General features: G+C 37.9%; 1 protein-coding gene across 1 annotated transcript in view; it reads right to left on the bottom strand.

Moving 5' to 3' along the window:
- SPEF2 (sperm flagellar 2) overlaps positions 1–27,757 on the bottom strand; it is a 305,327-nt gene that overhangs the window by 236,115 nt on the left and 41,455 nt on the right. Inside the window, exons 4-7 of the mRNA XM_060191863.1 lie at positions 17,736–17,906; positions 15,297–15,437; positions 13,599–13,663; positions 5,876–6,062 (exon numbers count right to left, since the gene is read on the bottom strand). Coding sequence (XP_060047846.1) covers positions 5,876–6,062; positions 13,599–13,663; positions 15,297–15,437; positions 17,736–17,906 — 564 coding nt within the window. The remainder of the gene's footprint in view (positions 1–5,875; positions 6,063–13,598; positions 13,664–15,296; positions 15,438–17,735; positions 17,907–27,757) is intronic.

Below are 27,757 nucleotides of genomic sequence, written 5' to 3'. Positions count from 1 at the left end.
TGGGGGTATGGACCGACCAGTCAACGCCCATGTTCAGCGGGGAAGCAATTACAGAAGCCAGACCTTCTACCTTCTGCATCCCTCAACGACCCTGGGTCCATGCTCCCAGAGGGATAGAGAATGGGAAAGCTATCAGGGGAGGGGGTGGGTTATGGGGATTGGGTGTTGGGAATTGTGTGGAGTTGTACCCCTCCTACCTTATGCTTTTGTTCACTAATCCTTTCTTAAATAAAAAATTAAAAAAAAAAAAAAAAGATTTAGTATACAAAGAGAAAAAAAAAAGAAGACCAAATGTGAGACTTTCCACGTGAGATTCTCTCTAAAAAAAAGTTTACTTTGCACTATTTCAGGCTCTGCTGAAAATTAATCCCACCTCAATTACAATTACCTAATACCACATGATGTTTTATGTGTTATCAGTGTTTTATGTGTTTTTTAAAAACCATCTCTATACCACAGCAAAGTCTGGCTTTGCCAGTCACCTATCACTCCCATCATCTTCGCTGCACACTTACAATAATATATTAGCTTGTTTACAAATATTCCCACAAAAAGTAAGTTCTCTGAGAGCAGGTTTCTCAATTTTCTTGTCTGTTATTGTATCCCTGGGTCTAGAATAAGTACCAAAGAATAAGAGGTTCACTAAATGCACAGTGACAAAGAATGTCATACTTGTTTTTGGGTCTAGAACAAGTAGAGCTTTACTAAAGGCACTTTCAAACTGGTTGTCATACAGTTTGAGAACTTCTACTTGTTCAAGACCCAGGAATACAATAATAAGACAACTGAGAAACCTGCTCTCAGAGAACTTTCTCTTCTTGGGAACATTTGTAAATAAACTAATCTGGGGCCCTAGTCAGGGAACCCTGGGATTCCCTCACAGATCTGATGGGCTTAGACCTCTAACAGATCCCTCTCTCCACCATCACTAGTCATCTCTGGCAGGAACATCATCATAAACCCTCTTGTGGGCCTTGACAGGACCTTGCCCTCAATGTAGGATAATGGTGGTAGAAATTGCCCCACTTTCTGAAGTGAGGCTGGGTCAACATACTCTGGCACTCGAGGAAGACTGGTCCTGAAATAAATGCAGCCTGCAATGTTCCCGGCTATGACCTCAGTATGTGTGCTCAGACCAACTTGGAGATGCAGAGGTTACATAGGCTCCTATGCTAAATACGAACAGACATGGGCCCTAAAATCTATGGGGTTTACAGTTAAGTGTATTTATATATTTTTCTCATATTTGAGAACTACTTTATACCCTATCCAGCTTTCTGGTCCTATTCCCAACTCTTACACAATCCTCCCAGACACTTTTAGCCCACCTGCATGTTAGCTGCTGGGCCTAGGCAAATAGCTAGAATATGGGGCTGAATAGCAGTACATCGGGTTAAGGGGTTAAGCGCACATAGTGAAAAATAGCCAAAATAGACTTCCTAGCTTCTTCAAAATGAAGACCCCAAATCTCTTCTGCTATATTCGTACCTTTAGGTTCTTGATTATAAAACGGTGTCTTTCTGCTATATCTTAATGGTTTTTATCTACCACGTTGGAGATACTGCCATAATGCCAACCTGATGTCTCTGGGAAGACGACCTCACCAAAGTACCCTGGAACCCCAACTCCCCAGAGTGCTACCCCACTAGAGAGAGACAGAAACAGGCTGCGGTGTTCCAGGAGTCCAGGAGTCCAGGAAGTGGTGCAGTGGATAAAGCATTTCAAGCATGAAGTCCAGAGTTCAATTCCCAGCAGCACATGTACCAGAGTAATGTCTGGTTTTTTCTCTCTCCTCCTGTCTTTCTCATGAATGAATAAATAAAATCTTAAAAAAAAAAAGGAAGAAAGAAAGAAAGAAAGAAAGAAAGAAAGAAAGAAAGAAAGAAAGAAAGAAAGAAAGAGGCTGGGGACATGGAGTGCCCATGTCCAGTGGACAAACAATTACAGAATCCAGACCTCCCACCTTCTGCACCCACACTCCCAGAGGGATAAGAATAGGGAACCAGTGGTCCAGGGGGTGATACAGTAAATAAAGCATTGACCTCTCAAGCATGAGGTCCCTAGTTCAGATCCCAGCAGTACATGTACCAGAGTGATGTCTTATTCTTTCTCTCTCTCTCTCTTCCTATATTTCTCATTAATAATAATAATAATAATAGAATAGGGAACTTTCCCATGGAGAGGACAAGATACAGAACTCTGATGGTGGGAATTGTGTGGAATTATACCCTGCTTATCCCACATCTTGTCAATCATTATTAAATCACTAATAACATTTAAAAAAGAAATTAATCAACAAGGGAGACTGTTAACCCCAGTGTTTCAAATTCAGTAGTCTGAAGTGATGCTTAGGTATGCCAATGTTTAAAAATTAGGAGATAATGCTACTTGTTGCCCAGGAATCACACTCTGAGGACCACCTGAGGAGATCAATGAACAAACTGACAAGACTAACAACTTTTATATGCTATTTTCATTTAAAAAAAATCCCTTTCTGATAGTTTCAACAGGTGAAGAAAACATTTTAAATATAAATAAATATATATAGATATATCAAAGGGGTAACTCAGTGGTATATAATATGCTTTATATGTGCAAGGCCCCGGGTTTAATTCTTGATACTACAATGGGTGCTGGGATTCTCTACCACTCAATAAAATTGAGTATACTTTCATTATAAAAGTTTTCAGTGTATTAAGTATTGAAGAAATGCTCTTCAGTATAGTAAAGGCTGAATATTTCCAGAGGGATGATATGGAGTAACAACAGTCTCACTTGACTATTTTAGATCAACTAGAAAAAGCAATGGAAATCACCTGAAAATTCAGCAAAATACAATCAGAATTTCTTTTTATTTTATTTATTTATTTCCTCTTTTTGTTGCCCTTGTTTTTTATTGTTGTTGTAGTTACTATTGCTATAGTTATTACTGATGTCGTTGTTGGATAGGACAGATAGAAATGGAGAGAGAAGGGGAAGACAGAGAGGGGAGAGAAAGATAAGACACCTGCAGACCTGCTTCACTGCCTGTGAAGCGACTCCCCTGCAGGTGTGTGGGGGGGGGGGCTCAAACTGGAATCCTTAAAGGAGGTCCTTCTGCTTGCCACATGTGCTTAACCCTCTGTGCTACTGCTTGACTCTCCACAATCAGAATTTCTTTAGAAGCTCACTAAGCCACAGTGAGTGCAGACATGAGTGGTTAATGGATGGAAAAGGGGTGTGGGAACTGCCCACAAGGATCCACCAGTGTTTAAGGGGGAACTATCTGGCTAAGGGGCCAGACAGTGACACACCTGGTTAAGCACATTACAATGCACAAAGAGCCAGGTTCAAGCCCCTTCAGAGTGAAAGCTTCTGGAGTGGTGAAGTAGGGCTGCAGATGTCTCTCTGTCTTTCCCCCTATGTCTTCCTCCCCTCTCAATTTCTCTATGTTTCCATCCAATAATAAATAAATAAAGCTCTCTGATAGACTCGGGCTCCCACAGAAAAAGAAATCCCAGCCAACTTCCAGGGGATTAGCAGCTGAGGGGGCAGGAATTAAAGCAACTGCTAAAAAAAAAATCAACTAAAAACAAACCAATTTGCAATTGTGCCTTCTTAAATAACTCATTTAGTCACAAGGAAACATAGGCAAGCATGGATAAGAGTGAGGGAAAGTCTCTTCAAGATTTTAAAAACCTTGCTCAGTGGTAGGAGGCATTATTTTGGTACTTACAAAACAGAGCACATGGTTGGAGGAAAGAAGGCAGAAGTTTGGGGTATTTAAACTGTGAACCCAAGGGCATCAAGATACTGAACTACCCATAAGGATCACCAGGATTTATGACAAAAACTTAACTGAGAACTAATCCTATGTGGACTACACAGGCACTGGCACCCAGCTAGAGAAATAAATCCTGCTTTTTTTTTTTCAACACTAAGGAGAAAGGAATTCTCCAGTGCTGTTACAGAACAACAGCAGGGAGATCCTGTACTGGCATTAAAAATCACTAAAATGGCAAGGTAACACAGGATAAAATCTCTTCTCCCTTACCAAGATATAAAAATGGAAATCCGGGAGTCAGGCTGTAGCACAGCGGGTTAAGCGCAGGTGGCGCAAAGCACAAGGACCAGCATAAGGATCCTGGTTCGAACCCTGGCTCCCCACCTGCAGGGGAGTCGCTTCACAAGTGGCGAAGCAGGTCTGCAGGTGTCTATCTTTCTCTCCTCCTCTCTGTTTTCCCCTGCTCTTTCCATTTCTCTCTGTCCTATCCAACAACGACAACAACAATAATAACTACAACAATAAAACAACAAGGGCAACAAAAGGGAATAAATAAATAAAATAAATATTTAAAAAAAAGGGAAATCCAACATCATAGCCACAGTGCCTCCTGCTGGCACAACAACAACAACAACAACAAGAGTTACAATAAATGCAGAAACTGAGTAGACAGCAATAACAGAAACTTCAAATGACCAGACAGACACAGATCTAGAAAAAAATGAAAGAGATAAGAGTTCAGAAAACTCATTATGAAATCAGCTCAAGAAACTAAACTTTAAGGGGCTAGGTAGTGGCGCACCTGGTTGAGTGCACATGTTGCCATGCACAAGAACCTGGATTCAAGCCCCTGGTCGCCACCTGCATGGGGAAAACTTTGTGAGTGGTGAAGCATGGATGCAGGTGTCTCTCTGTCTCACCTTCTCTATTGCCCCCTTCCCTCTCAGTTTCTGGCTGTCTCTATCCAAAAATTAAATAAAGATTTAAAAAAAAGATTTTTAAAAAAATCTTTAAAAAACAGAAATTAAACTTTAAATACAGGCACAGATTCAAGAATTTAGAAACTATTTACCAAAGAATTACAAAGTGCAGGGAAAAAAACAAGAAAAAAAAAAAAACCACAAAAAACCTCCAAACAGAGATGCAGGGCATGAATGACAGTTTGAGTGCAGTTTCGGCCTAGGAAGTAAACTAAATCAGGTAGAGGAGAGAATATCAACTACCACACAACTGAATTTAAAGCAGCTGGAGATGAAACATTTAGAAAAAATGAAGCAGTTCTCCATGAAATAGCAGACTCCATCAGAAGGATGAAAATCAGAATTACTGGGACCCCTGAGAAAAAAGAGGGAGAAAAGAGTAGAGAATATATTCAAAGAAATTATAGCAGAAAATGTTCCATACTTGAGCAAAGTATATGTCCCGTTATCTTACAATTTCCACAAAATCAGTGAAAATGAGTTAAGAAAGCATGTGGTAACATGTGCAGTCAGATTTAAATCTTTCTCCTCACCACCAGCAGGAGATTCACTAACAGTGGGGTAGTTCAGCATGAGTCTCCCCTTTCTATCTTTCTCCATCATTATCACAAGAAAAAGTTAAAAAAAAAAAGCTTCAGGGAATAATTGAGTCATGCAAGCAGAAGCCACAGAAATTCTGATGGAAACAAAAGGGGGGTGGGATTAAAGAGAAAGGAAGAAAGAGGAGAGAGAAGGAAACTTAAAGGCTTATACATAAGCCTGGAGCTACAAAACTACTGAGGAAACAGACAAAACAAACAAACAAACAAAAAAACCTGAAATGCCATAGAGTTTACATTCTACTTGTTTGTCTTTATTTTTATTATGGTAAAATAAAATTTACCTTTTCAATCACTTATGAGTCTGCAAGCCAGTGGTACCATGCACACTCACAATGTTGTCTAATTACCACATTTTAGATTCTTTAGTAAATGTTTTGTGTAGTTTTTTCCCCCTGGCTACTTGCTATTATAAAACAGGATGCAACCTGCATTTAATTCAGAGGTAAGAAGCACATACATAAGAAACATACACATGAATAAGACTATTATTTTGTAAATTCTTTAGTAATACTATTTAACCAACAACTTACCTCTTGTGCTTCATGGGCTATTAACTGGTCCATTAACAGTCTTCGCCGTCTTTTCTCCCTTTGCTCTCGTGCAAAGGCATCCTCTTCTAGGCGTTTTTGAATTTTTTTAATGTAGTCATCATCTGAGTAAGTGTTTAACAAATCAGTAGCTGTCAGGCCTGTCGTATCTAAAGAAGTCTTGGATGCACTAAGAATAATATGATAGTTTTTATTTTACATTTGAAAAGATGGAATTGCATGGCTCTACTTGAGACTATGGGGAATTTTATTAATACAATCTATGTATGAATACAAGATATAGACAGAAGTTTATTCAAACAATCACTAAAGCAAATTATTAGAACTTTAGTGTGATATTTCACTTTACTCACCCTGTTTCTATACTAAATGTACCCACTTTTGTGAAATCTTGAGTATAGCTTCTCTAGATCTGTTGCCTATTTGTTCTTCATTTCTCATGATTTTCATTGTATCTAGATTTCTCTCCATCTTCTTCATTCTGACACTAAATATCTCGTCTGCCCTATTTTGAGTCTAGAGTATGAACAATATTGGCAACCTAATTGTCACAGTGGCCATGCTAGTACAGTATATTAGCCCATGAGGAAGACAGGTCCTGAAATTGGGGCAGCTTGGAACATTCTTACTCATGACCACAGAATGTGAGCTCAGATCTACAGGGATGCAGAGGTCACATAGGCTCCTAAGCTGAATATGGGCCCTAGATCAGATCAAAATGAAGGGGTTTACAGTCAACAATATCTGTATGCCTTTCCCCTATTTGGGAGCTACTCTCTTCCCTAATCCAGCTTTCTGGTCCTTTATCCAGCCATGACATCATCCCCCTAGACAATAACTTGGATCCACCTACATGTCAGCCTCAGAAAAAAAAAAAAAAAAAACTAGTATAGTCATGGGCCCTTTGGAATATAACTAAAATAAGCCTACTAGCTATCTACAAAACAGAAACACCCCCCCCCCAACTCTTCATCTGCACTAATCCAGCCTTTAGGTTCATGATTAGTCAACAACTTGTTTGGCTTTATATGTTAACTCTCTTTTCAGCCACTAGGTTCCAGGTGCTACCATGATGCCAACTGGACTTCTCTGGGCAGACAACCCCACCAATGTGTCCTGGAGCCCCGCTTCCCCAGAGCCCTGCACCACTAGGGAAAGAGAGAGAGAGAGGCTGGGAGTATGGATCAACCTGCCAATGCCCATGTTCAGCAGGGAAGCAATTATAGAAGCCAGACCTCCCACCTTCTGCCCCCCATAATGACCCTGTTTCCATACTCCCAAAAGGATAAAGAATAGAAAAGCTGTTAGGGATGGGATATGGAGTTCCAGTGGTGAGAACTGTGTGGAGTTGTACCCCTCTTATCCTATGTTTTTTGTCAGTGTTTCCTTTTTATAAATAAAAAAAAATTTTTTTTAAGGTACTTACAAAGAAGACTCTATCCACCACCATTCTCCTTTCATTTATGCAAAGGGAAGTTGTTCTATGAACTCCCTTTGACTTACTGACTGCTTATGGCAGAGCTCCAGTATGATTTTCTCACTATGCCACACACATACAAGCACAGGATCAGTGTAGTTTCTCACCTAAGTCCTGATGAGCCACATGAAAAGACCCACCTCAGGGCTCTTGTCCTAACTCAAGTCCAAAATTAAAAGATCAGGAAAATCCTGGTAATCTCACCAATAGAAAGCAAACATACTCAATTTAGTGAGACAAATAGCAGCTTAGAACAGAATTTAGAAATTCATTCTAAATATCAAAATGAAAGATGTTTCATGTATGTAAGAATCAAGTTATCCACTCAGCGTATAAGCTCTTTAAAGATAAAGATGGGGAGCTATATGTACTTAACCACACCTGGTTAAGTACATATAGTACTATGTAAAATGACCTGCACAAGGACGTGGGTTTGAGCACATGCTCCCCACCTGCAGGAAGGACACTTCAGGAAGTGGTGAAGCAGGTCTGCAAGGTGTCTGTCTTTCCATCTCTTTCTCTGTCTCCCTCCTTTCAATTTCTCTCTGTCCTATTGAATAAAATGGGAGAAAGCACTGCCTTCACTGAGCTGGAGGGCTAACCCTGGAGGCAAAAAAAAAAAAAATATATATATATATATATATATATGAGTCTGGGTGGTGGCACACCCAATTGACTGCACTTGTTACCATGTGTAAAAACTGGGATCCAGGGGGCTGGGTGGTGGTGCACCTGGTTGAGTGCACTGGTTACAGTGCACAAGGACCTGGGTTTAAGCCACTGGTCCCCACCTGCTGGGGGGAAAGCTTCACAAGTGGTGAAGCAGGGCTGCAGGTGTCTCTCTGTTTCACTCCCTCTCTATCTCCCCCTTCCCTCTTGGTTTCTGGCTGTCTCTATCCAATAAATAAATATAATAAAAAATTTTTTAAAAAAGACGGGTTCAAGCTCTCAGTTCCTACTTGCAGAGGAGATGCTTCATCAGTGATGAAACAGTGCTATAGGTGTCTCTTTCTCTCTCTCTCTTGCTTTTTCTATTTCCCCTTCCCCTCACAATATTTCTCTGTCCTATCAAATAAAATAAATATTCAAATAATAAAAAATGAACAATATAAAATACAACTGTACAAATTATACCTTGTTATTTGCTAAAAGATTTTGTAGAGTTTTAGTAATTACTGCTTTAATGTTATTTTCTATTTAGTTGAAAGTGACCTAAAACAATTGAAAAGACAAAAAAGATGTACTACTATGGTATGTAAGGAAAAAACAGCAACAAACTTTTAGATGAAGTGTTCCTCTAAAAGTACAGTTAATTGATGGTAAGGAAATAATCACACTTGTACAGAACACACTGTAGTACTGTAGTTCATTATTTGTAGGTCTACAGCTCCTAGGTAAACTGAGTTTATAAAAAATCTACCTGGTTTCACTAATTTCCGTAATGGTGTCACATGTACCTGACATGTAGTTGATATTTACTAATTTCACTTCATATTAGGGAACACTAAACAGTATAATATAATTATAAAAGTTACAGATTAAAATCCTAGCTATTTTATCAACAGGGAACAAATATTTGGTTGTATTCTGTCAGTAAGAGTCACTGGAAATAAGTAGGGCACCAAAGTAAAAACCCAGTGGTGAGGGGTAGACATGTAGCTTCCTGGGCCAGTGGGGGGTGGGAATGGGCGGGAGGGATGGGTCACGGTCCTTTGGTGATGGGAATGGTGTTTATGTACACTCCTAGCAAAATGTAGACATATAAATCAGTAGTTAATTAATATGAGAGGGGTAAATCAATTGTATGTCTCAAAGGTTCTCAAAAGACAAACTGAATCTTTTTAATAGATAGGCTATGTATTTGATATGCGGACTCTCTCAAAAGCCTAGACCAAGTAGATTAGAAGCATCCAACAGCACAGCTATATACAAGATACTGGGTACTGTACAGCAAACCATAACAAAGGGACTTTTCAAAGTTAACCCAATTAACAAATAATGTGATGATAATATTAACTATTGATTGTCTTTTTGAACCCTAAGACAGCAGGAACCTCACATCTTCACTATAGAGCCCCTACTTCCCCCAGTCTTGGCACCCTTGGATAGGGCCCACTTTCCCGTATGCATCTCCCAATCCATACCAAATAATATTGCATCCGCCGATCACAACCTAACCAAAGCAACGATTGCCATCTCAACATGCTTCACCTCAGAGTGTATCCAGAGACTTCACGTGTGGAATGACAACCCTTCAGCTTCATTACTCGGGTGAGACCTTTCCTTTTATAGTACACTCTAATTTCATCTCAGGTAGTTCACTTTCTAACAAAGTCCCATAACCTAGACATACACCAGTTTCTGTGAGAGAGAGCGTATGTGCACACGTATCCATAAACTACTGCAAAATATATACCTGAAAGCAGGATTACACTAGAGTTTGCAGTGAGTACCTCCCTAACACTTCCTCTCCACTATTCCAAACTTGGGATCCATGATTGCTCAACAAATTGTTTGGCTTTGTATGTTAACTCTCTTTTCAATCACCAGGTTCCAGATGCCACCAGGATGCTGGCTAGGCTTCCCTGGATTGAAGACCCCACCAATGTGTCCTGGAGCTCAGCTTCCCCAGAGACACACCTTACTAGGGAAAGAGAGAGGCAGACTGGGAGTATGGACCGACCAGTCAACGCCCATGTTCAGCGGGGAAGCAATTACAGAAGCCAGACCCTCTACCTTCTGCAACCCTCAACGACCCTGGGTCCATGCTCCCAGAGGGCTAGAGAATGGGAAGGCTATCATGGGAGAGGGTGGGTTATGGGGATTGGGTGGTGGGAATTGTGTGGAGTTGTACCCCTCCTACCTTATGCTTTTGTTCACTAATCCTTTCTTAAATAAAAAATTAAAAAAAAAAAAAAAAAAAAGAGTCACTGGAAAGTAATTGCATAGTTACTGAAATCTCTGTAATGTCAAAGATTATTTACTTAGATTAACTCTGAAATTAATGAAGTATAATGCATTTTCATTATGCATGAAAAGCTGCATTTTATTTTCAACTATATGTATTTAAGATATTTTGCCACAATGATGGACCTAATATTGGAATGACAGTATCTACCTATCTTATTGTGATGAGAAATAGTACCTGTGTGCCAGCAACTGTACTGTAAACTATCTGGGCTTCAATGTTTCTGGTCAATTTTTTTCAGCAAAAAGACTGATACAGAGATAGATAATACATACATATATAGATATATAGATGACTTAAGGATATACAACAGAGGATGTACAGGTGAAAGATGGGTATAGATGAAGACAGATGATAGCTTAGATAGTGAGGGATAGATGACAGGTAGCTTTTTGATAGATACTAGATATTAGATGGATAGAGGCACAGATAGATAGATACATACATACATATCTAGATAGATAATATATCACAACACTGAAGCTTCCCCCAATGCAGGTGTACTTCCATATGGTATAGTGAGAAAATCAAATCTGGGTTGCATGCCTAACAGAGCAGGAACCCTTCCAGGAGAGTTATTTCAACGAACCCCCCAAAAGGTTATCTTTAAAGCATTGTGGTAACTGACATGGCAAGAATACTAACCAATGAAAACAGAAGTTAGTACAGGAGTAAGAAGATACTACTATGTCCTTGGTCTTAAGTCTAGTTTCCTAAATTGTTTAGAAACTGAGGACTCTCAATGAAGGGCTGGAAATGGAGTTATAGAGAATACAATTCACCGACAAGTTTCTTATATATACATACATATATATATATCAATACTTTAAAATGACTGGTCTCAGGTAAATAATTTATCATTCCAAACTGTAGCAGGTGAGATGCATAAAGAGTTGAAGAAAGAGAGGGGTTTCAAGGTCAAGGAAATAGGTCAACTAATAGTGCAGTGGACTTGCATGTTTGAGGTTTCCAGTTTGATCTCCAGAAGTAAATGTACCAGAGTGGTCTGGCCTCTCTCTCCCTCTCTCTCTCTCTCTCTCTCTCTCTCTCTCTCTCTCTCTCCCTTCCTCTATCTCTCTTAGTGTGTTTCACTTAAAACGTTTTTCTTTTTTACACTTAAAACTCTTTTTCTCATGTACAATAAATACCTAAAATAGAGAAATAGAAATTTAAAATAGAAAAAAAGTCAAGGTCAAAGTGAACATGAAAGATTCAGGTGGTGGAAAAATGGTTAAGTAGGCTTGGATTTTGATTTTTTAATCAGGAAAAACACTGATATAGTAGGGATTAGAATAGTTTCAGATTGTGATTGGCAGATACAATATTATTTGATATGGATTGGGAGAGGCATACGGGAAAGTGGGCACTATCCAAGGGTTCCAGGACTGGGGGAAGTAGAGGCCGACCACAACCTAACCAACACAATGATTACCACCTCCACATGCTTCACTTCAGACTGTGTCCAGAGACTTCACGTGTGGAATGACAACCCTTCAGCTTCATTACTCGGGTGAGACTTTTCCTTTCATAGTATACTCTAATTCCATCTCAGGTGGTTCACTTTCTAACAAAGTCACAAAACCTAGATATACACCAGTTTCTGTGAGAGAGAGCATACGTTCACACGTATCCATAAACTACTGCAAAATATATACCTGAAAGCAGAAGTACACTAGAGTTTGCAGTCAGTAACACTTCTTCTCCACTATTCCAAGTTTTGGGTCCATGATTGCTCAACAATTTGTTTGGCTTTGTATGTTAACTCTTTTTTCAGCCTCCAGGTTCCAGATGTCATCAGGATGCCGGCCAGGCTTCCCTGGACTGAAGACCCCACCAATGTGTCCTGGAGCTCTGCTTCCCCAGAGACCCACCCTACTAGGGAAAGAGAGAGGCAGACTGGGAGTATGGACTGACCAGTCAATGCCCATGTTCAGCGGGGAAGCAATTACAGAAGCCAGACCTTCCACCTTCTACAATCCACAATGACCCTGGGTCCATGCTCCCAGAGGGATAGAGAGTGGGAAAGCTATCAGGGGAGGAGGTGGGATATGGAGATTGGGTGGTGGGAATTGTGTGGAGTTGTACCCCTCCTACCCTATGGTTTTGTTAATTAATCCTTTCTTAAAAAAAAAAAAGAATAGAGTTTCAGAAGGTAGAGGACAGGAGAAAAGGCACTGTATATACTCATTTTTCTTCCACACCTGAATTATTCACCATTTCTTTTTCCAGCTCTCCCTAATGTGATATATTCCCTTCCCACAGAAATATGAATATAGAGCTAAAAATATATTTTGCATGTTTTTCCTTTGAGATATATATATATATATATATATATATATATATATATATTCACCTAGAAAATGTGGTTTTGTTTCTATTTGAAAAATGCAGGCAAATTCAACATGATCTAGTACTTAGCTCCTAATCAAACCCTGGGCAATGAAACCTAATAGAATATAAACAATAGAGGGACTCTACTTCTAGGCAGATCAAGTCCTTTTTATACGATGAAGTATTTTTTACAATGAAGTCATGGCTCTCTGTCTCTCTCCCTCTCTATCACCCCCTTACCTCTTGATTTTTGGCTGTGTCTATCCAATAAATAAAAATAAAAGATAATTTTTAAAAAAAATTTTTAAAGGGCTGGGTGGTGGCACGCCTGGTTGAGCGTACATGTTCTAACATGCAAGGACTCGGTTTAAGCCCCCAGACCCCACCTGCAGGGGAAAGCTTTGTAAGTGGTAACACAGTGTTGCAGGTGTCTCTCCCTCTCTATCACCCCCTTCCCTCTCGATTGACTCTCTCTATCCAATAAACAAAAATAAAACATAATAACAATGAAGTCACAGAACATAATCATTAGTGACACATCATCAGCCAACCAACAACTCTAGAAGCTAGAACATGTGTTAAAGGCTAAAATGCAACACGAGAGAAACCAATTTGTAATTAAAGTCTTTACTGTGACTAATTTAACCTGGAACTATTTTAGTAATTGTTTAAAAATGTGTGTGTACTTAGAATGGACAGATCATACAAAACCAAATTAACTTCACATTTCTAAGTAGCTACTTTCCCTTTTGGTCTTTATAGAAAGTCATTAACAAACTGAATTTTAGCTCACTTATCCTCCATATGCTTTCTTAGAAAAGAATCCAAGATAAAAAGGTATTTGGATGAACTCTACTTCTAAATATTCAAAAGTGATAGAAAAAAACAGTGTAGTGATTTTTCAATGATTGAAATATTTAACATCCCACCTTTCTTTTGCCTGGAGATCCTTTTTAATTAATGCTTCAAACTTCTTAATCTCGTTGGCCACATCCTTTAAAGAAAAGTTATTATCAGTCTTTTAACTTAAAAAAATGCTAGAGATCTTCATTTACTATGTTCATTCCAGTTTATAAGGTGACAAACTACTAATCAAGCTAAATAGGAAGATATGAAAAAAACTGCATTCTAGAATAGTTTTGTAATTCTGAATTACTACCTTTAGACTAGAGAAAATGTATCTAAAAGTGTGATAAGTACATAATCTGAATGCAGTTTACAGTACTGGCTCTGAAATTTATCAAAAGCTTAATAAGAATGAAGATTATCAAAGGTTCAGAGCAGGCATTTTAATCTGGAATGAATTTAAATGAGGATAACCATACTTATACAAAAAAAATAAATAAAATTGTCAGGTGCTTCCTAATGTAACCCAATTTATACTATTAATTTGCTTTCTAAATTTAATTAAATTAATCTCTACTGAAAATCCTTACAAATGAATTTTAAGTGAATCAAGGAAATATAAAAATGACTTTACATGGGGTCAAGGCAGCAACTCAGGGGGTTAAGCATATAAGGTTTCCGGTCTGACCGCCTGGCTCCCCAACTCCAGAGGAGCCACTTTACTGCAGGTTTCTTTCTATCTTTCTCTTCCCCTCTCTGTCTTCCCCTCCTCTCTAGATTTCTGTCTGTCCTATCCAACAACAACAATGGCAGCAATAGCAATAAACAGCAACAACAAGGGCAACAAAATGGGAAAAATGGCCTCCAGGAGTAGTGGATTTGTAGTGCAGGCACTGCCATTACCCTGGAGGCAAAAAAAAAAAAACTTTACAAAACTGTTTCTAAAACTTGTGAGACCTATGGGGATTATCTTTGGGAGGTGGGAAGGCAGGGGTATAGAACTTTGGTGGTGGGTGTGGTGTGCTATATGTACACTACAATCCTATAATCTAGTAAACTACTGCTAAGCATACAAATATTTTTTAAATTGCTTTACAGGAAAATGTGGTAAGGATGCCCAATAAATGGGAGGTCTTATTCTTTTTTTTTTTTAGGTCACATAAGAAAATATCATTATGATCACTATATTCAAGCAGTGTAATTATAGTAATTAGTGACAAAATGAAGCACTATTCTTATGAAATACTATATGGTTATATTAAATTAATTGTCAATATAATCTGGTAAAATATCACTAGTATAGTGTAGGACATTTTCATTTAAATGTATTGGCAGAAAATAAATCAATATTCCTAGGATTCATGGAAAAACAATGTCATGTAGTGACAAGGAATCAATGTAAAATAAAAACAAATAGGAATGACTTATATTATACATGGTATATATTCCTCAACTAGTCCCGTATGTACCCAGGAAAGTAAGGAAGGACACAATACAAAACTCATTTTGGACTAGTTTGTTAATGGCCATAGAATCTTCAGCATGGGAGTCCAGACAGATGCTACCATTTCATAGGGGTTAGAAATCCTTAGACTAAAGCTACATGTTTTGATTCTGAAGTAATGGTAGTATAAATTGGTTGAATATACAGAAAGTAGAGGAATTCTGAAGTGAAAGGATCAATAAAAGAGAAGTACAAAGTTTGAGGGCATTTCTCTATACATTTAAGACACAATCACTCTTTCATTAAAACAGATACAACATAATATTTTATCACTTACCTCTGCCTCTTTTTTCTTTTTCATCATTTTTTGGACCTCCAGTGCTTTCAAAGTACGATTTGGTGCAGGTTTAGGGATTTGTATGATAGCTGCTTGGATTTGGGCCATTATTTCATTCTGACGTCTCCTGTTCAAGCGTTGCTAAATACATCACACACACACACACACACACACACACACACAAATTAGTTTAGTTATTCAACTGATCTGATGAATACACAATGCTCTCCATTTATAGGTACATATATACCTTTTCTATTAAAATCTGTACATCCCAGCAGTTAACCTACAGACTACGTACCACAGTTGTATAATGTTATGAAGCAGAAATCAATGATTTATCTCAAAAAGCACCGTAATAAAATTTAGTTTTGAAGTGTCAAATTTTGCCTATCAAGTGTGTGTATTTATATTTCAGATGATGCTAGTAAAAGGAAAGAAAAAGTGTCCTAACTACAAAAAACAAACAACAACAACAACAACAAAAAAACACAATTCTTTCCCAGTGACGAGAAAATTCATTCTAGGATATCGTCTTTATTTAGATAAGAGTTCTGGAAACTAAAAGAAGTTAGTTGCATGCTTCCTCAAAACCCTATCACACTTTAGTTCAGCGGTAATTTAAATATTGAATTAGCACTAAATTATATAATATCACAGAATAAGATCTTCTCCTCAAAGGCAATAATAATTTTTTAAATATTTATTTATTCCCTTTCGTTGCCCTTGTTGTTTTACTGTTGTAGTTATTGTTGTTGTTATTGATATCGTCGTTGTTGGCTAGGACAGAGAGAAATGGAGAGAGGAGGGGAAGACAGAGAGTGGGAGAGAAAGACAGACATCTGCAGACTTGCTTCACCACTTGTGAAGCGACTTCCCTGTAGGTGGGGAGCCAGGGGCTTGAACGCCAGTCCTTGTATTTTGTGCCACTTGCGCTTAACCCACTGCGCTACCAACCAACTCCCGGCAGTAATTATTTTAAGAATACAAACAGAAGGGAAAATAGTAAGAACTAGATTATTTGAAAAACAAATGTACAATTATTAAAAAGCAAATAATTTATGAGGTAAAATAACTAGTCACAAATTACTAAATCAGCATATTTGAAATGATGAGATTATTAGTACCTACAAGATATGAATTTAGCATTGAAAAGTCATAAATTATAAGTTAATTGGACACTTTCTTAATTTCATTTTTTATAATATAATTTTCTATAAATAATTCACTTAACTGTATTTTTTAAGGAAGCTAAGAAGACACAGAATCTCCCTTTTGCCTCATTTAATTCCTATAATATTTCCTGTTATTTCTAAAAATTGATTTCAGTATAATTTAATGCTGTCATATTTTGATTTTTCAACTTTCATTAGAAACTCTGTACATTAGATTTAACATATAAAAGATGAACAAGCTAATTCTGTAGACTCCTTGAAGCTGGTTTTAAATTAAACACTACTTAGTTTCAGAATGCCTTATCTCCTTATAATGCAATACAGAGGAAGTGGGATTCCTTATTTAATCTTTGGTAGTTAAGTAATGGGATTATAAAAAACTTACATTTTACCAAGTTTTGTTTGTCTGTTTGTTTTACCAGAGCACTAGTCAGCTCAGCTCTGGTTTATAGTTGTGCTGAGGATGGAACCTGGGAACTTGGGTCTTAGATGAGTCTTTTTTGCATAGACATTATGCTATTTCCCCCATCCTCTACTTTTTATTTCCCTTCCCAAAAGAAGCTGACTATCCTCAGGATATGTTAACTTCTTACCATTCTAAATATATGAATTTAAAATTGATAAACAGCATAGGATAATAACTATAATTATTTTGCCTGTAGTTTACACATTCCATATACCTTGTCACCTGAAATACTCTTAAAAGTCTTTAATGATTTCCACACTCCATTGTCCTTTCAAGTCCTTAAAGGCAAAGGAGATCATTAAAGATTTTTAAAGAAATTTGCAAAGCAATGGGGCATTTGTCAAAGCAAGGAGCTAAGAGATGTTACACATTTTAGGGGACTGGAAAGGGAAGTAAGCAAAGAATCATGAAACATTGCTAGAAAAGGGGCAAGGTATGAAAACTCAAGTGGTTGCAAGATGAAAAGAGAAAGAGAAGTATGCACTTTGTTGGCCTCAATAGTCGCCAAGTAGTAGTAGCTTATAGCATATCCATCCAAAAAGTACTGAAAGCAGGGAATCTACCAGATGACTGAAAAAGACATCAATTTGTCCTGCCACTCCAGAAGATGGCACTTCTTAACTTTAGTCACAAGTAGTAACAGTCAGGAGAGGGAACAGAGGGATGGGAAAGTGAGAGAAAGTTAAGAAAAGGACAGAGAATGAGTCATGCATAGGAACACACAATTTGACAACATACATTAAAGCTTATGCAATGTGTACTATAGGCAGAATGATCTTGGAAAAAAATCTATAAAACCTTTTTTATATTAAAATATCTTTGCTCTTCCTTGAGATTTTGAAATTTTTCAGGTTTCTCAACATGTACATGGGCAAGATCTTCATTCATTTTCCTATATTTTTCTTGAAACCTGTCTGTAACTCGCATCAGACTGAAATCAGTTTGGCGTGGTATCAGGTTTCTAAGTCTCTAAATGAAAAAAATTAAATAATTGTTATTAAAGAATAGAGACCATGTCTTCATTATAAACATACACACATTTTATATTAAAAAAATATTCATGAATTATTAGTGTTGATAGTTAAAATGAATTCAGTGTTCCTAACTCATACCCCTATGTGATAAGAGGAACAATAAGCAAAATAAGTATTTAATTCTTTATTACAAAAGTGCTCATATATACTATCATGATTATAATTATTACCCTGCATTTAATTTTTAGTAAAGGGTATTTGAATTTTCAGAAAAATATTTTCATAAAAATAATTTTATTAAATCAATTTCAACACATAAGATATACTTCATAGTAAAAACCGATTTAATGTCATTGAGGCCATTAAAAATGAGACTGCAGGTCTGGGAGGTGGCACAGTGGATAAAGCACTGAACTCTTAGGAGTGAGGTCCTGAGTTCAATCCCTGGCAGTACATGTACCAGAGTGATGCCTGGTTCTTCCTCTCTCTCCTCCTCTTTCTCATGAATAAATAAATAAATAAAATCTTTAAAAAAAATAAACAAACAAACAATTGAGGTTTACATTTGGGGGGTCGGGCAGTAGCACAGCGGGTTAAGCGCAGGTGGCGCAAAGCACAAGGACTGGCTTAAGGATCCCGGTTCGAGCCCCCGACTCCCCACCTGCAGGGAAGTCACTTCACAGGCTGTGAAGCAGATCTGCAGGTGTCTATTTTTCTCTCCCCCTCTGTCTTCCCCTCCTCTCTCCATTTCTCTCTGTCCTATCCATCAATAACAATAATGATAAAAACAACAAGGGCAACAAAAAAAGGGAAAATAAATAAATAAATAAAAATGAGACTGCAGCATTAAAAGGAAATGAATTTTAAAGATAAGTATAAATTGCACATAGAGCAACACTGTCAATTTATTTAACTAGAACTTTTAAATATCCCAAATAATCTTCTTAGAAGCTATACATTATTAAAGTAAAAATAATTATGTTAACAATTATCAAGCCACTTTTAGTCTTTCGCTTTTAAATTTGTATCAGAAGATACTGGCACTTATCTCAGATAACATTTATATATCTTCTAGTTGACTTTAAATCCTAATGCACCTGCCATTCTGTTCCTCTTTATGTTAGAAACTACCTGACCTCTGTCTCATATCCTTGAGTATAATGCCATATTCATTTCAGCACATGCCTTTAACTTAAAGCTTTATTTTCCCAGTGCTGGAAATATCTTGAGTTAGTATATAACATATTGTTAAGTGTATGGCTTCTAGAGTCAAACTGTCTTGGTTGGAGTTTTAGCTCTACCATCTACTGATGTTATAAAAGCAGGCAATGTACCTAATATCTCTATATAGAGTTTTATCACCTGTAAAATGAGAGAAATGAAAATATCTTTTCTTTTCCTTCTGGTGTTTTATTCCAGCAGCCATTTCTCCCCACCACCACCAACACCCTTCTATTTTATTGGATATGATAAAAAGAAATTGAGGGAGATACAGAGGGAGAGAGAAAGATAAGACACATTCAGACACATTCATGAGTATCCTCCCTGCAAGTGGGGAGTGGGGACTTAAACCCCAGTCCTTGAGCATGGTAATATATGCACCTAACCATGTGAAAAGTACCTGTTTCAGGGACCAGACAATGACACAGCAGTTGAGTGCACACCTTAATATATATATATATATATATATGGACCTGGGCTCAAATCCCTGGTCCCCACCTGCAGGGGGAAAGAAAAATAAGCAATGAAGCTCTAATGCAGATGTCTCCCTATCTCTCCCTCTCTCTGTGTCTCAATTTCTCTCCTTTCAAATAAAAAAATTAAGTACATATTTTATAGAACTGATATAAAAATTAAGTGAATATGTATATTGAGTGACTTGGAACATAGCTAAGCAGAACATAGCTTATCATCCCATTCCACATGTTGAATGAATTCTAGTTATTATTATGTAATAGTTTTCTGAATCTTTAGCTTATATCAATGGGGATGGGGAATAAAGGCATCTCTGCTTCTCTCCTAATCTGATCCATTGATTTATTCCTCCTTTTGTCTTAACCAGTAGATCCCCTTTCAACTTCATCAATCATCTATGCCACTAACCTATTCTCTTATGAACAGGCTATTCTAATCTTTATGTCCAGAAAAAAAAAGAATTTCACATTTTACTTGAACTCCTTTCACACAGCTATTGTTTTTTATGTTTTCTTCTCCTTTATTTTCATGTTTCTTGAATGAGAAGACTTTGTTCCTTTTATGTTTATCTCCAATTTAACTCAGAGCGATCCACACCACTGGAATAAAACTCTTTGTTCTCAATAAAATGTAAACTCCTAGAGGATTGCTTTTCTTTTCCTGTGTTATTTATTATACAAGCTCCTGACATAAATCAGAAGTCTAACAAATATTTGTCCAGAGAATGAATAATTTATTTTAGAATCCTAGGACCCCTGTTCCAACATTAGCTACAACTCTCTTTTATTTGGCCCCATTTATATAATTCTTGCAGCACTGGCCAAGGATAACTGTTTTAGGGAGTTGGGCGGTGGCGCAGTGGGTTAAGCGCACATGGCGCAAAGCAAAGGGACCGGAGTAAGGATCCCGGTTCGAGCCCCCGGCTCCCCACCTGCAGGGGAGTCGCTTCACGGGCGGTGAAGCAGGTCTGCAGGTGTCTATCTTTCTCTCCCCTCTCTCTCTGTCTTCCCCTCCTCTCTCCATTTCTCTCTGTCCTATCCAACAACAAAGCAACGTCAACAATGGCAATAATGACCGCAACGAGGCTGCAACAACTAGGGCAACAAAAAGGGGAAAAAATGGCCTCCAGGAGCGGTGGATTCATGGTGCAGGCACCGAGCCCAGCAATAAACCTGGAGGAAAAAAAAAAAAAAAGAAGGATAACTGTTTAATACTTTACAAAGAATTTTTGTGCCTATTGTAGTCTAGAAATCACAAGAAAACCTAAACTAAAACCATTCTCTGAAGTATAGATAATCTTTGAGACTCAAAAGAATACCAGAGACTGGCCTGTAGGTAATCATCTTAGAAATGAAGGCAGTGACTTTTTGAAGCATAGACCACAGCTCTGAGTATATGTTCCTTCAGTCTAAGCATTTAAGACTTCAAAGTGGTAATGGGATTGAATTTTAACAGTGGGCTCAAATTATTAATACATTTCAAATAATGATTTGTTCTTTGAAATAGTAAATCTTCTAAAAGCTTAGACCAGAGAGAACAGAAACAACTGGTGGCATTACTTTATAAGGTATACCTATAAATAAATAGCATTAAAGGACATAAAGTATGGTGAGGCCATGTATGATACAGAAAATCCTAACAATGGGATTTTCAAAGTTAACCCAATTGCCAAATAATTTGACTATAGCAGTAACTATCTATTGTCTTCTTATACCCAAAGACAGCAGGAACCTTCCCTCTCTCAATAAAACCTTTATTTCTCCCAGTCCTGGAACCTCTAGGGTGGGGCCCACTTTCCTGCATATTTTTCTCAACTTGTACCAACTGCTACTATATCTGCTGATTCTAACCTAATCAACATAATCAGTATCACCTCAGCATGCTTCACTTCAGACTGTGTAGAGACATCTGATGTGGAATGTCAACCCTTCAGCCTCATTACTCAGGTGAGACATTTCCTTACTCATAAAACCCCTTAATTACATTCCAGGTGGTCCACTTCCTAACAAAGCCCCCAAACCTAGATATAGACCAGGGCCCATGAGATAGGGCATATGTACAAATATATGCATAAATTAGAGCAAAATATATGCCCTAAAGCAAAAGTGCACAATAGTTTTCAGTAAATCTAATAAATGCAGCAAGCAAGTAGAAAGACCTAAAAAGACACCTTAAAGTCTCCAATGAAGTGGTCCAGGAGGTGGTGCGGAAGATAAAGCATGGATTCTCAACCATGAGGTCCTGAGTTCGATCCCCGGCAGCACATGTACCAGGGTGATGTCTGGTTCTTTCTCTCCTCCTATCTTTCTCATGAATAAATAAATAAATTCTAAAACAAAAAAGTGTCTAATGAAATAGCTTCTATTATTAGACCTACATAGCCTCCTCACCTACTTCCTATTACACTTCCCTCAATCACTCCAAAGCTATCCTTGTCAGACAAAGTAAGGACTACAAAAGCTGAATAAGGGCAACAGACCAGCATACTTTAATGATAACTCTTTAGTTACTACCAAGCCACCCCATCACCTTGGGCCCTAGTCTGAGAGTCCTGGGATTCCCAGACAGACATGATGGACTTAGACCCCTAACAGAGCCTTCTCATCACTGTCACTGGTCATCTCCATCAGGAACAACATGATGGACGCCATTGTAGGCCCCCATAGGATCTTGCCCTCAATGTTGATCAACAATGGTAGAGACTGTTCCATTCTCCAAAGGGAGGTTGCATAACATACTCTGCCTACCACCTGAGGAAGATGGGTCCTTAAATTGGTACAACCTGGAACATTCCTACTCTCAACCACAGAATGTGAGCTTGGACATACAGGGCTTCAGAGGTTACTTAGGCTCCTGTGCTAAATATGGGCTCCAGATCAAATCAATGGGGTTTACAGTCAGCAATATTTATACACTTTTCCCATATTTAGGAGCTACTCTCTTCTCTGATCCAACTTTCTAGCCCTTTCCAACCAATAAGTCCCCAGACTATACTTGGATCCACCTGCATATCAGACGTCACGCTCAAGCAAAAAATAGTGGAGTTATGGGCCCTTTGGAATATACCTAAATTAGACTTACTAGCTTTTTCCAAAATGGAGACCCCAAGTCTTTATCTGCAATATTCCAGCCTATAGGTTCATGATTAGTCAACAATTTGCTCTGCTTTCTATCTTAACTCTTTTTCAACTACCAGGTTCCTGATGCTACCATGATGCCAACCACTTCCCTGGGCAGATGACCCCACCAATGTGTCCTTGAGTCCTGCTTCCCTAAAGCCCCACCCGACTAGGGAAAGAGTGAGACAGGCTAGGAGTATGGATCTATCTACCAACAGCCATGTTCAGCAGAGAAGCAATTACAGAAGCCAGATCTTCAACCTTCTATACCTCATAATGAACCCGGGTACATACTCCCAAAGAGATACAGAATAGGAAAGGGGGGGGGGGTAGTGTAGCAAGTTAAGAATTGGAAAGCTATCAAGGGAGGGGAGGGAATACAGAGTTATGGTGATAGGAATTGTGAGGAATTATACCCCTTTTATCCTGTGGTCTTGTTGGTGCTTCCATTTTATAAATAAAAATTGTATATATAAAGAAATGAAGGTAGCAAGATACAATACTATTATTTGGCTTTATGCCTAACCTAATTATCTCTCTATATGAGTGATAGGTCAAGTTTGTTATCAGTTTTTTAATGATGCACATTAAGAATAAAGGAGGGGAACCTCATTAAACTGAACAAAAAAAAGATAAAAACAATAAACCCCACTGAAAAATGGAGGGAAGGGGCCAGGTGGTGGCAGACATGGTTGACCACACATATTACAAAGTACAAGGATCTAGGTTCAAGCCCCTGGACCCCATCTGGAGGGGCAAAGCTTTTTGAATGGTGAAGCAGTGCTGCAAATGTCTCTGTCTCTCTCCCTTTCCATCTCCCCCTTCTTTCTCAATTTTTGGATGTCTCTGTCCAATACATAAATAAAAAATAATTATTTACTTTCTATGTTAACTCATCTTTCAGCCACCAGGTTCCAGATGCTACCATAATACCAACCGATTTTCTTTGGGCAGACAACCCACCAATGTGTCCTGGAGCCCGCTTCCCCAGATCCCTGCCCACCAGGGAAAGACAGAGACAGGCTGGGAGTATGGATCGACCTATCAACACCCATGTTCAGCAAGGAAACAATTAAAGAAGCCAGATTTTCCACCTTCTGTGCCACATAATGTCCCTTGGTCCGTACTCCCAGAGGGATAAAGATTAGAAAAGAAATCAGGGGAGGGGATGGGATACAGAGTTCTGGTTGTGGGAACTGTATGTAGTTGTACCCTCTTATGCTATGGTTTTTGTCAGTATTTCCTTTTCATATGTAAAAATTATATTAAAAATAATTATTTATAAAATATAATGAAAGGATAATTATTTATAAAAAATAATGAAAGGAAGATATTGGTAGTCTTCTGCAAAGAAATCCAAAAAGTGAGGGTTGGGCAGTATCACAGCAGGTTAAGCGCACATGGTGCAAAGTGAAAGGATGGGGGTAAAGATCCTGGTTCCAGTCCCCGGCACCATACCTGCAAGAGGGTCGCTTCACAAGTGGTGAAACAGGTCTGCAGGTGTCTATCTTTCTCTCTCCATCTGCCTTCCCATTCTCTCTTGATTTATCTCTGTCCTATCCAACAAAAATAACAATGAATGGGGTGGAGCCAAGATGGCAACTTGTAAGCAGCAGCTGGCTAGAACTCCAACAAGCAGCAGCTGGTGACCAGAGATTCACCTGGTAGGGTGACTGGATGTCCTATCCACTGTAAGAGTAACTTGTTTCTCTCTACCTCTTCCCTCTGCTCTCCTTTTTCCCCTCTTTGTAGCTAATTAAAAAACAAAAAACAAACAAAAAACCTCATTTCAATGCTTTTTTTTTTTTTTCTTGTTCAGGTCTTCTTCTCTTCCTCCTTTTTTTTCTCAATTCACCGATACTCATTTGTGAATTCTTTTGGGGAAGAAATCTGACTAAGACAGGACTGTGTGTGTGTGTGTGTGTGTGTGTGTGTGTGTGTGTGTGTGTGTGTGTGTGTCTTGTCTCTATTTCCCTTTCTCTTCTAGCTATCCCTAGAATTTACAGTGGACAGTAGATTTGCATAATTGTCTATTATTGCTTCTCCTTTTTTTCCTTTCTCTTTCTTTTTCCTTTGGGTATTTGCTGTTTTTTCTAGGAATGGAAGTGTTGGTTGTCTAACTGGTATTGGTTGAACTGCATCAATCCTTGCTTCAACTACTATTGTGGTAATTCTGAGGTTGAATGACTACATTTGTCATAAAGGTATTTAATATACTGTGACTTGTACTCAAAACACAACAATTGAAGAACAGCAAAACAGAAAAAAACAATTAAAAAAATAATTATGAAAAGCAAATAAAACTGCAACCACAATGAGTCAAGACAGGAGCCCAGAAGAAACTCCAAATCAGTCAGAAATACCCAGAGATAAGAAAAGTATGCAAATAATAATAAACCTAATAATCACAAAAATGAAGACAATGATGGAAGAAAGGACTATCAGAATTAGCGAAATAACAGATAAGACCCTCAAGGAAAACACAAGCTACCTCGAGGTAGTTAGAGAACTGAAAGCTGAAATAGCTGAACTAAAAGGTCAATTAGCAAAAATAGATAATACTATAACTTAACTGAAGAAAGAAGCTGAGGGAAATGAAAGCAGGCTATCAGAAGCAGAAAACAGAATTAGCCAGACAGAGGATGAGCTAGAGAAAACTAAGAAGGAGGTAAAAAAAAAAGCTCAAAAAAGAGATTGAGAGATACTGAAAACAACAACAGAGACATATGGGTTGATATCAAAAGAAGTAACATTCATATAATTGGCCTGAAAGAGGAAGAGAGGAAGGGGAAGCAAACATTCTAGATGAAATTATAGAAGAAAACTTCCCAGACCTAAACAACAGAAAGGACATTAAGATTCAAGAGGCCAGTAGAGTCCCAAACAGAATCAACCCAGACCTGAAGAAACAAAAGCACATCATAGTTACAATGAGAAGAAGTAAGGATAAAGAAAGGATCCTAAAGGCTGCAAGAGAAAAACAAAAAGTCATAATACTATCAGGAAAACCCATAATACTATCAGCAGACTTCTCCACACAAACTGTAAAAGCGAGAAGAGAATGGAAAGATATCATCGAGCCCTGAATAAAAAAGGGTTTCAAACAAGGATAACATATCCTCCTAGATTTTCATTCAAACTAGATGGAGGAATCTAAATCTTCTCAGACAGAAAACAGTTAAAGGAAGTAACCATCACCAAGCCTGCCCTGAAAGAGGTTCAAAAGATCTCTTATAAACAAGGAAATCAATATAATACTTGCCATCTATCAGAGCAAATAAAAACTCGTTGAACAATGGCACTACAATACATTAAATCCATAATATCAATAAATGTCAATTGCTTGAACTCACCTATTAGAAGGCACAAAGTAAGAGGATGGATCAGAAAACACAATCCAATCATATGCTGCTTACAAGATTTCCATCTGACACAGCAAGACAAACACAGATTAAAGTTAAGGGATAGAAAACTATCATACAGGCTAATGGACCACAAAAAAAAAAAAAAAGGCAGGAACAACCATTCTCATCTTTGACACAATAGACATTAAATTCAAAAAGTAATAAAATATAGGCAATGTCATCACATAATGATTAGAGGATCAATCAACCAAGAAGATTTAACCATTATTAACACCTATGCACCCAATGAGGGACCATCTAAATACATCAAACACCTACTGAAAGAACTACAAAAATACATCAATAGTAATACAATAATAATGGGAGATTTTAACACCCCACTCCCACACTCTGATAGATCAATGAAGCAGAGAATCAATAAAGAAACAAAAGAATTAAATGAAGAGATGGACATACTAGACCTCCTGGAGATTCTCAGAGTCCTTCACCCTAAAAAAACTGGAATACACATTCTTTTCAAATCCACAAAGCACATAGTCAAGGACAGACAACATGTTAGGACACAAAGACAGTATGAACAAATTCACAAGCAATGAAATCAGTTCAAGTATCTTCTTGGATCACAGTGGATTATAAAGCTAACATTCTACAACAAACAGAAAATTACTAAAAGTCACAGAATTTGGAAACTCAACAACATGCTGATTAAGAAACGCTGGGTCAGAGAGACACTCAACCAAGAAATTCAAATGTCCCTGCAAGCAAATGAAATGAAGACATAAGCTATCAAAATATTTGGGACACAGTTAAAGCAGTACTGAGAGGGAAACTCAGAGCCATACAATTACATATTATAGAACAAAAAAAAAAAGCTCAAATAAACAACCTTACTGCACACCTTAAAGACTTAGAGGAAGAGGAACAAAGGAACCCTAAAGCAACCAGAAGAACAGAATCATGAAAATTAGAGCAGAAATAAACAACATAAAAAATAAGAGAACCATACAAAAGATCAATGAAGCCAAATGTTGGTTCTTTGAAAAATTAAACAAGATTGACAAACCCCTAGCCAGACTCACTTTAAAAAAAAAAAAATTAAAAAAGGGAGAAGACTCAAATAAATAGAATTCTAAACGATAGAGGACATATCACAACTGACACCACAGAAATCCAGAAAATCATGCAAAACCTCTATGAAGAACTATACACCACGAAGCTAGAGAATCTGGAAGAAATGGAAGAATTCCTAGAAACATATGACCGTCCAAAAGTGAACAAAGAAGAACTACAAAACCTAAATGCGCCAATCACAAAGACAACGAAACACTTATTACGAATCTTTCCAAGAACAAAAGTCCTAGGCCACATGGCTTCACAAACGAATTCTACAAAACTTTCAGGAAACAGATACTACCTATACTTCTAAAGCTTTTCCACAAGATTGAAGAAACAGGAACATCCCCTTCCACCTTCTATGAAGGTGGATAACCCAGATACCAAAAGCAGATAGGGACATAACAAAAAAGGAAAACTACAGACCAATATCTCTGAAAAACATAGATGTCAAAATATTAAACAAGATTCTGGCCAACCAGATAGAGCAGTATATAAAAAAGATTATTCATCACAAACAAGTGAGATTTATCAGAGGAATGCAAGGCTGGTTC

The sequence above is a fragment of the Erinaceus europaeus genome, chromosome 5 (genome assembly GCF_950295315.1).
Source record: "Erinaceus europaeus chromosome 5, mEriEur2.1, whole genome shotgun sequence".
NCBI classification, from domain to species: Eukaryota; Metazoa; Chordata; class Mammalia; order Eulipotyphla; family Erinaceidae; genus Erinaceus; species Erinaceus europaeus.
Note: the sequence above shows the minus strand (reverse complement) of the source record. Positions and strands in the feature narration are given on the sequence as shown.